Source organism: Hipposideros armiger, unplaced genomic scaffold, assembly GCF_001890085.2.
Source record: "Hipposideros armiger isolate ML-2016 unplaced genomic scaffold, ASM189008v1 scaffold_201, whole genome shotgun sequence".
Lineage (NCBI taxonomy): Eukaryota > Metazoa > Chordata > Mammalia > Chiroptera > Hipposideridae > Hipposideros > Hipposideros armiger.
Genome location: NW_017731551.1, coordinates 1,707,155 through 1,718,005, shown reverse-complemented (window position 1 = coordinate 1,718,005; position 10,851 = coordinate 1,707,155). Strand labels below are relative to the sequence as shown.

General features: G+C 43.5%; 1 protein-coding gene across 1 annotated transcript in view; it reads left to right on the top strand.

The window, feature by feature from the left end:
* Window positions 1–10,851, top strand: part of LOC109388515 (V-type proton ATPase 116 kDa subunit a-like) — a 76,789-nt gene that overhangs the window by 13,714 nt on the left and 52,224 nt on the right. Inside the window, exons 2-7 of the mRNA XM_019653241.1 lie at window positions 2,663–2,756; window positions 2,867–2,932; window positions 4,504–4,746; window positions 6,113–6,246; window positions 7,287–7,365; window positions 7,632–7,726. Of these exons, the coding sequence (XP_019508786.1) occupies window positions 6,130–6,246; window positions 7,287–7,365; window positions 7,632–7,726 (291 nt within the window). The 5' untranslated portion in view covers window positions 2,663–2,756; window positions 2,867–2,932; window positions 4,504–4,746; window positions 6,113–6,129. The remainder of the gene's footprint in view (window positions 1–2,662; window positions 2,757–2,866; window positions 2,933–4,503; window positions 4,747–6,112; window positions 6,247–7,286; window positions 7,366–7,631; window positions 7,727–10,851) is intronic.

Here is a 10,851-nt window from a genome sequence, read left to right as displayed (position 1 = left end):
TGGATGTCTAATTGCTTCAGCACCATTTGTTGAAAAGACTATATGGTTCCTCCGCTGAATTAACTTTCTCACCTTTGTCAAAAATCAGTTGATGGGACTGGGGCTATTGCTGGCTTCTATATTTTCTTACATTCACCTATGTGTCTATCTTTCCACCAACGCCACGGTCTTGATTACCGTCCTGTACAGTACATCTTAAAATTGTATAGAGTGGTTTGTCCCATTTTATTCTTCTGCGCCCTAGACCTCTGCTGACTCGACTCATGGACCCTGGCTGGGAGAAGCAGAAGTGCCTGGTTACTGCTCTCCACATGACCTCTGTACCCCAGTGAGGGGGTAGGCTCATTACCAATGGGCAGCGCTTAAAGTTCTGATTAGGTCTCTTCAGACACCACCGAAACACAGGTTAATAAGGGGTGCCTTTTTAGGGTGGAGCTGGGAGTTCAGGCCTCTCTCATACCACATGGGGAGGTGTCGCTTTGGTATAGTTCCATGAGAGTAGAAGTCTGGGCTCTCCTCTTGGGTTCTGCGGACATGGGTAGTATTGGGCCATAGTTTCTTCTGTGATGTTTGGCTCTATCAGAGTGATCATTACCTGAAACTCTTCTATTCTTGCTAGGCTGCCCTTTTCCTCATCTTTTGTCCAGAGGGAGCAGGCTTTCTTTGGAACTTTTTTTGTCTGCATATCTTATTGGTTTCTGCAGCACCAAGTCTAGAATATATGAGGTTCGAAAACCAAAACCAACAAAAAAGTGAGCTCATCTCTGAGATGTTTCTCGACTCAGAGAATCCCAACACTTCTGTCTTCTCTCTACCTTTTAGAGTCTTCTAATATTTGTTGTATATATAATGTTTAGGGTTTTTAGTTTTACGTATTACAAAGGAAAAGTATCTCTTCTTCAGCTTTCCAAAAGCAGAAGTCAAAGTAATTTTTCTAAAAATGCGAATCAAGTAATGCCACTCACCTGCTTCACACTTTTCAAGGGCTTCCCAGTGCAGTTAGAATAAAATCCAGTTTTCTTACTGGCTCATCAGACCTCACATGGTTGACTCTGCCTCTTCTGACACACCTCACACTATTTCTCCCGCCCTTCACATGCCCCAGCCACATTGGCCTCCTCTCTGTTTCTTAAACATGTTAGCTTTTCAGACCCTGAGATAGTATCTTGAAGTAGTTGTAAATAAGGACTCAGTGTCACATGACATGTTGTGAATGACCATGTGACCTTGGACAAGTCATTTAGCCTCTTTGTGCCTCTGTTTCTTCATATGTAGTTTCAGAATAAGAATACCGCTGGGCCGGCAGAGTGGCGCGTTGGTTAAGAGTTGGCTTGGGATGCCAGCTCTGAGCAGCAGGGCCCCAGTTCAGATCCCACATGAGGGCCGGTGATGCTGTGCCCTCTACAGCTTAGATGGTGAACAACAGCTCGACCTGGAGCTGGGCTGCTGTGAGTCGCCGGCGACAGCGTAGGCTGCAGTGGGGCTGGCCAGCAGCTGGCGTGCACTTTCGTGAGCTGCCGTGACTGGCTGTCCAGTGGCCAGCGAGCGACTGCCTCACCCAGGAAGAGTACAATGATAATACCAACATGGGCCAGTGAAACGACGTCCTCCACAACTAGACTGAAGAACAAAAGGACAGCAACTTGTCTGTTCCCCTCCCCCAATTCCCCAATAAAATCTTTAAAAAAAAAAGAATACCGCCAACCTCATACAGCTGTTAAGATTAACTGGGTTAATACATATAAAGTCCTTATCTGAAATCGTGACAATGTCCAGCACGTAGGAGATACTCTAGATATATTCGCTGTAGCAAGGATGCCGTCCCCTGCTCTTGCATTGCCATCTCAGCGGCCTGGAATACCCTTCCTCCAGCTTCTTTTTGCAAGACTGGCTCATTTTTACCTTCCAAGCCTAAGCTCCAGTGCTACCTCCTGAGATAGGCTTGCTCTGACCGCTCAGCTCAAGTAGCCTCTCATCATTTCTCTAAAGCCGATCTTTCCACTATTGCCCTTTTCATAATCTGCGATATCTTGCTCACTTATTCCTTGTTTACTGTTGTCTCCTTCCATGGGGACGTAACCTTCATGAGGGTGGCGTCTCATCTCTTATTTACTGCCCTATCCTCAGAGCCCAGCACAGAGCGGCACATGGACGCTCTATAAATATTGAACAGATGAAAGAATTCAGGTTATTTACAATTATTACACTTACTGCAAACAGTGCTGCGACAGACATTAATGTGGTTAAATTGTGGTTTACATCCTTACAATTTTTCTTTTCCTTTTAGGATGAACTTTCTGCAGTGGGATTATTGGGTCAAAGGACATGCAAGTCACCTTTCGGAAATGATTGCACTCATTTGTAGTCCTGCCAGGGTCACATGAGTGTGCTGGCCTTTCGCCCCTTTGACTTGGGGCTTTAGGAGAAAAGAAGTCAAACTTTAAAATAATCTCTCCTTTCTATACTTCCACATTCTAAATAAATATCCAAGATCCTTTTCTGTTTTGCAGATAAGGATCCCTAGGCCCTGGGGTTAAAGGTCTTCTCCAAGGTCACACAGGGTAGGTGGCAGAGCTAGAGTCCTGCCTCGGGCAGTTTGGCTTTGACTCCTCTCTGTTCTTCACCATCAAAACGTGCTTTTTTTCCTCTGTATGCTTCTCAGGGATCCTTGGGCACCTGGACATTTGAGAACTACTGCTCCACTGCTGACCAGAAGACACAGCCAACCCCAGCAGGGGTGAAGAGCTGCGTGAGAGGTGGGCAGGGGGAGGGGCAGGAGGAGGGAGGCACCGACTGGGGCTCATCCTCCCTCCGGAGCTAGTCTGACGGTGGGAGGCAGAACCTGCATTGGTGCTTTCGTTCACAGATTCCAGCTCTGGTCTTCCTGCTCTGCTTTGCGCATCCTGAGTTCCATCTCTGGAATTTTCCCCAGGTGAGTCTGAACTGAGTGGCTCTGCCCTGTTGGGATGGGCAGGTGCGGGCAAGCTCCCTCAGAGGCCCTGGCCTCCACTGTCCCAGGTTCAAAATCCTGCATCTTCTCAGCTGATGGTTCCGGCCTACCTCCTGCTCTTCTCTGCTCAAATGAGATTTTTCACCCTGTGTTCTCAGAAGCGATGGTTCTAATGATCATGCACAAGAATCACCTGAGGGATTTATTAAAAAGGCAGATGTCAGACCACCTGGGAAATTTGACAGAATTATCGTGGAATTTTAGGCATGACCATAGTATCATATACTATATAGTTGACCCTTGAACAACACGGGTTTGAACTATGCAGTCCACTTATATGCAGATGTTTTTCAATAAATATGTACAGTACTGTAAATGTAGTTTTTCTTCCTTATGATTTTCTTAATATTTTCTTTTCTCTCTCTATATTATATATATATAATATATAAACATACAAAATACGTGTTAATCGACTGTTGTTGGTAAGGCTTTCAGTTAATAGTAGGCTGTTAATGGTTACGTTTTGGGGGAGTCAAAAGTTATATGCAGATTTTCAACTGTGGAATGTGGGGGAGAAATAGAGAAGGAGAAGGGAAGAGGCGTGAGTGTCCCTAACCCCCACATTGTTCAGGGGTCAACTATATGTGTGTGTGTGTATGTGTGTGTGAAAGAACCCTTGTCTTTCAGAGATAAATACTAAAATATTTTGCAAGAAATAATAATATATATAGGATTTGCATCAAAATAAGCTAGGGCAGGTAGGAGTGTATAGATGATACAAAATTCAGTTGTTGATGCTAAGTGGTCTGTACATGGTCTGACTGTGGTCTGATGGTGGGAGGCAGAATCTGCATTGTTCCCTAGACTTTAGCAGATGCTTTAATTTTTCTATAATAAAAAGTAAAACAACAACAACAAAAGAAAACAAACAGAAAGCACCCCTTATTCTGGGGTGTGATTTTTGTACAGGCACCCCAGGTGAGCACACGCAGGGGCCTAACCCCCCAACTGCTCTGCAAAGCTGGTTAGTATGATCGCAGGAGGCCTCTGCAGAGTAATCCTGGGCCAAGAGAAACGCATCTAATTGGCTCACTCTTGTGCTATTTACCCCTCCACCAAATCAATGGGAAAGACAGGAGGATAAGGGTAAACCTCACATCTGGGCCTGTCTCTTTTATACCTGGATCACATAGAGGCTGTGTTTTAGCCATTGGGTATTTATAAAGGTTTGTCTGTTTATTCTCCTTTGAAAGTAAAGTGTTTTTGAAAAATAATTATCGATAGGGTCCGTGTAATTTTTTTCCTTCTTTCTCCAAACTATTTTTTAATGTTATTTCATTTTTACCATAAAAAGAAGGAGTGTGTTGGTGTTGGAAGCCTGTCTCAGGGCACCTCTTCCCAAACCCTCCCCTCCCTGGGGGGGTGAGTTACTTTCCTTAGAGAAGATAGTCATTGCTTCCGGGTGGGGCCCCAAGGTTGCTGCCCAGGGCACAGGTAAGGTGGAGGGAGGTGGGGATTTGAGCAGGCTGGCGGGCAGGTTTGTTCTTACCCAGGCTGGTGTTGATACAACAAGAGCTGCCTCAGGGCTCTGCCGGCTCCAGAGAAGAAGACTGCAGCTGGGAAAGGGCTCAGTGCTCGGGGCTCCGCACTGCAGGGAGGACGCCTGCGGAATCCCTAGCCAGGCTGGTCCCACCCAGGCTGCCACTTGGGTGCAGCGACTACAGCCAAAGGGTCAGGAGAAGGAAGTCACTGGAGAACCGCAGCCCCAGTCCTGGACCTGCTCGAAAGAAGCTGGGGTAAGAAGCTGTGCTTTTTGGTCTGTGTGAAGCTAATGTCTTCTATCTCCTTCTGTGAAAGCATTACCTTATTTATCAGCAAGGGCACTATGAAAAGTTGATTCATTTCTGTGCCAAAGGCAAAAATAGGGGCCCAGGCTATGCATTCTGGAGGGAGGGAAGATGGTTAGTTTCTAGTCAATAAATCAGGAATCATTTTTTGAGCATTTGCTTTGTGGTTGAGCTAGACTGGTGATACAGTGAAAAACACACAAAGGTCTGACTTCATGGGTTGTTCTGGCTAGTGGGCAAGGCAGACATTAAGCAAGTGACTGCAGATAATTTATATTCTGGGAGCATATAGGAGGGGGCTCAGTTCACTGGGGTATTGGTTGTGGTCAGGAATGGCTTGTGGAGGAAGAGGTTCCTTACACTGAGACCTGGGAAATGACAGGAGTACGTGGGGTACAGGGGATGTGGGGTAGAGAAGGAGGGGTTGAGGTTCTAAATCTAGGGGAAAGCATGGACAAAGGTCCTGAGGCAGATGGGGGCTCCAGGAGAAATTCTGTGTGTCTGCAGAGTAGTGTGAGGAGTCATGAACCTGGAGGGAACACAAACCAGGTTAAGCAGCCCTTTGTTGGTTAAGGGATTTAGATTTTTTTTCTTGTGGGAAAAATGAAACGAAGGATTAGGACAGGAGGGATAAACCCAGTGTCTGGCAAATAGTAGATACTCTATAAATTGTAAAATGACTCAAGGAAAAGGGGTCCACTGTAGAAGTGAGATAGTTCTTCCAGAAGGTTGGACTTTGGGGAAAACAATTTTGTTTGGTAGCAGTTGGGCAGCCTTAGAGGGTCTTTTATGGAAATAGATTCTAGATGAATATTCTTTTTCCATATAGAGGATATACAGATTTATTTTATTCCTACTGACTGCACAGTGTTCTGTTGTATCAGTTTAACCATTCCCCTGTTGATGGATATCTAGGTTAGGTCCATTTATTATAATTATTATGTACAACATTATCTGAAGCATCCTTATGGAAATCTTGAGTCATGAGTATGAGTAATATAAAATTTGATAGATACTGACAAATGGCTGTCTGAAAAAGCGGTACCAATTAACACTTCAACTCCTAAGTGTATGAAAATGCCTGTTCCCTTATACCCTCCACAATATGAGTCTTTAGTCATATTTTTTAATCTTTTGCCAATCTATATAGGTGGTGAAAAGTGCTATCTTGTTTTTGTTTTTAAAATCAGAAGTGATTCCTGTTGGATTTTTTTTCCTGCTGGGTTTTAATTTAGCTCAACAACAACAAAAAATAATCTTCATCCTAAGGTTTTCTTCACACATTTACTATCTCAAATATCTTTGTCTTCTGCAGACCAAAGCTGGGTCAAGATGGCATCTGTGTTTCGAAGTGAGGAGATGTGTTTGTCACAGCTATTTCTCCAGGTGGAGGCTGCATACTGCTGTGTCTCTGAGCTTGGAGAGCTTGGACTGGTTCAATTCAAAGATGTAAGTACTACATTCTTTGGAGGCCAGAGGAAGGTTGGAGTGGCTGTTGGCCTCTCTTTCTCACCACTTCTCGGTAGTGAACAAAGTGCAGGAAGAAAAACCCTGAGCTGGGACAGATGGAATTCCATGATTCTAGTCCTCTGACTAGGATTTGTGATAGCCTTGGGCAAGTAACTTGCAAACATGGTCGCCCTTCTTCCATACCCGTCTTCTCTGCAGGAATGTTTTGAAGTTTTAACACAGTCGCTGCATGTCAGATGTGTTGTATTCTGTTTCCTGTAGCAGCTTCAAGGCATTGGATAGATCCAGTGTGTACATGGATTACCAGATCTCGTCCTAGGAACAGAAACCAATTTTTCTTGACTAGTCTGTCTGAAGACGAAGTACCCTGGAGTCCACAGTCTCCCTAGAGTGACATCCTAGGGCTACTGTCTTAAGCATGATGTTGGGATATCGTATCCTTATCAAGCTGTTTTGAATCCAGTTTAGAAAATTGGACTCTTTACTCTTCCTTACTTCCTCATCAAGGTCAAGGTCAAAACTAAGCTCCTGCATGAAAGGACCATGTCTTGTTCTTTGCGTCCCTAGTTCCTAGCACAGGACCTCGCATGAGCATTTCCTCAGTAACATTTATTGGGCTGAGCTGAGGGTCACCAGCACAAGAATGCTGAATTTTTGTTGATGACCATGATACATCACGTGGATCTGTGCAGTTTTCAAGATCCTGTCATATTCGTGACTCCATTGAGGATTTTAAGGCTCGTTTGGATGGAAAAATGCAGCTAAAAGTAGGGAAAACTTAGCTGTGAGAGGACTTTGTTCCTCTTAGAAGGGTAAGAAGGCCAGAGCTCACGCATTTGGGGGATTGAGTATAAGCACATCAAGGTGTGTTTTGCCTGTAGCACACCTGTCTTGTACATGGAAAGATGGAAGATAATTTCAGTGACATTCTCCAGCATTAAAAATATGTAATGCAATAACCAAAGGGAATATGGCAGCTGTTGCTACTAATGTGTGCTTTGTGGTTCCGCCCCTTCTAGTTAAATGTGAATGTGAACAGCTTCCAAAGGAAATTTGTGAATGAAGTCAGAAGATGTGAGTCAATGGAGAGGATTCTCCGTAAGCCAATTTTCTGCCTACTGTCTAACTGAACTGGCGGGGAGGTAAATGGTGGGCAGGTCTTGATTAACAAACACGTCCCTCTTTGTGATACTTTTCAAGGTGATCCTGGAGTCAGGGTGGGGGAGGTTAGAGACCTGTGGCGGGTCCCAGGAACAATCCAGGCAGCTGAGCTGGCCGAAAGTCACTTGTCCTGCTCGGCCCCATTACTTAGGTATGAGAATATGCAGTCACCTTGGGTTCTCTGTTGCGGTTTCCTCCCTCAGGTTTTCTGGAAGATGAGATAAAAAATGAGCTTGAGGTTCAATTGCCAGACAAGTCCCCATCGACCCCACTCCCACGGGAAATGATTACCCTGGAGGTAGGTCCTTCCCTACTCTGCTAAGGACAGTCGGAAGCCTGTCTCCTGGGGCGCTCTGGGAGCCACTCATGGATCCATTACCCGGTTCCTGAAGGTGTGGAGGTGGATTTCTGTGGCTGTCCACTTATCAGTGTTACTCCCTCAGGAAAATTCCATTGTGCAATTTTTAGAGTCAGTCTTTCCAAGCTCTTTTCCTCTCACAGCACAGCCCTAGGGACGCTCACCCCACTTTGAGAAATGGCTTTCTTATTGAGCATAAGATTTTCACAGGCAATGAAGTCTTGCCTATATGGTGCCACTGAACAGGACTTATGTTGGCACAATGCCTTCCCCCACCCTTGCATCACCATGCTGTAAATTACATCCCCAGGACTTATGTATCTTATCATTGGAAGTTTGTACCTTTTGATCACCTTCACTCATTTCTCCCACCTCTCTCATCCTCCACCTCTGTCAACCATCAATCTGTTCTCTGTATCTATGAATCTAGTTTGTTTATATTAGATGCCACTTATAAGTGAGATCATATAGTATTTGTCTTTCTCTTCCTGACTTATCTCACTTAGCACAATGCCCTAAAGGTCCATCCATGTTGTTGCAAATGGCAGGATTTTCTTCAGTTTTATGGCTGATTAATATATATGTAGTGTGTGTGTGTGTGTGTGTGTGTGTGTGTGTGTGTGTGTATGTATATGCGTGCACGCATTTTTTTCTCCATTCATCTGTTGATGTTTCCATGTCTTGGCTATTGTAAATAATTCTGCAATGAACGTGGGGATGCAGATATTTTTTTTTGAGATAGTGATTCCAATTCCTTCGGATAAATACTGAGAAGTGGAATTCTTGAATCCAGTGGGATGTTTCCTGATTATCTGTCTGGTGGGAAACAGCTGATGCATCGAGTCCATTCTAGCTTCTCTGCCAAGATCAACTCTGTCTAGATCAACTCTGCCAAGACCAGCTGTGAGAAGATAGCAGTTTTCTTTAGCCAATGACATTATGGCTTGTGAGGTCCTACCTCTTTCTTTCCTCTGTCTATTTCCTTTCATAAAAGGCATCTTAGAAATAAAACATGGCGGTGCCCTCTATGAGTGTCTAGAGCAGGTGGTGGAAAGAGGAGGGAGGGGTGAGGCAGTGGGAGAGGATGTCAAAAGATGGCAGAGCTGCTCATGAAAGGCCCTGTAGATCTTATCTTGATAAAAATGGAGTTTTTAATCCTCTGGGGAGGAAGGGAGGAGGACAGGCAGGGGAGAGCTTCACTGAGTTTAGCCTTATCTCTGGCTGGGTTTGTCTTTATTTTCTTTCAACATAATTTAAAATTCTTAAAATTTCTGTAGCCATCAGCAGTATACATCTAGATACTCTAAAAGAGATATGAGACTGCAGCTCCCCTAGAAAATATTTTGGATCTTGTCATATTCAAATCTGGATATTTTGGGAGAAAGCTTTTAACCAAAAAGCTATGAATAGCATCTCTATAAAATCATCTCCAATTTCTCTTATCACTAGTCTTCTAATTCCAGCCCTGTTATTTAACACATTATCCCCTTTACCTTTGTCACCTAGACCAGTTCTTGGGAACTGTGAGACGTCATCCTGGCTTATGTTTTCACCCTCATCTTATTCCTGAGTTTTGGCAGACGTTTGCTAGGTTTTCTAGCTTTCTTAATCATTCCAGTCTATTCTGCTTCTTGTCACCAGCCTAATTTCTGTCATGGAGTTGCTTTATCTTGCCACTTCCTTGCTCAAGAATGTACGATGGTTTCCTGCTCACCTATGTCAGGTCCCACCTGGCCTTCAAAGTCTGCTCTCTCCAGCTCTGTCCTACTTCTCAAGTCCCCACTCTCCTTGGGCTGGACCCTTGATTTTGTTCTGCTTGCCTCAAGTTCATTTCTCAGCTCCATGCTGTCGTTCAAGCTGGACCCCATGCCCAGAGCCTAGAGTGCCTTTTCTATGTACATCCCACCACTGCCCTCAAATTTGACCACACCCCCAGACTCAGTTTAATCCCCTCCTAGTCTACAAAGCCTTCTCCGACTATGTCAACGTGAATTCTAAATCTCTCAGAACTCCTCTTGGGCTTCTGATCAATATTACATTTTCATAATTTATCCTCTAATTCAGTGGTTCTTCAGCTTGTTGATCTCAGATACCTTTATACTCTTAAATAATATTGAGGCTCCGAAAGAGCTTTATTTATGTGGGTTGTATTTATCGATATTTACAGCATTAGAAACTAAAACTAAAAAAAATATTTATTTCTTTAAAAACAATAGTATCTCGTTACATGTTAACACTTTAAAAATGAAAAATAACCACTTTCCAAGAGAAACAAACCCTTCAGTGAGAGGAGTGGCAGGGCTTGGTGGAAGACTGGCTTTTCATATCTATTCTGCTTTGAATCTGTTGTGGTCCGTTCTCACTGACGCACATAAAGAAAATTCAGCTTTGCACAAAGATGTAGCTGGAAAAAGGAGTGTTTTAATAGCCATTTCGAATCACTGTGGATATTCTTCTTTGATATTACATTGAAACTTGACGAGCATGGAGACTTTCCTGCTTTTGCCAAGCAAGCAACAAGTGCTTTGGTTTCCAAATTGAGTTGGTTATGTTTCAGATAGTACCTTAAAACATCAGTTCACCCAAATGAACAATGTGTTTAAGTATGGATTTATTTATAGTTCTTTTTATTACATATTGAATTGATATAGAATTTTTAGAAAAATGTGTGTAAGGTAGAAAGGATAATGGTACAGAAAACTCCAAGTGCTACCATCTTGTATAAGATGAAAGGTGACTACCGCCCTGCCTCACCCTTTCTTTCCCTTCCTCACTTGGAGATAAGTATTACCCTGAATTTTGTATTTTTCTTTTCCTTGTTTCTTCATGGTTTTATCACGTTTAGTCTTCTAAACAGCTTATAGTTTAGCTTTGCGCACTTAAAATTTTTATAAAAATGGAGCCATTCTTTTGTAACTTGCTATTTTCTTTCATCGTTTTATTTATTTATTTATTTTTAAAGATTTTTATTGGGGAGTTGGGGAATGGGAACAGCACTGGGGAATTGGGAGAAGGGGAACAGACAAGTTGCTGTCGTTTTGTTCTTCAGTCTAGTTGTGGAGGAC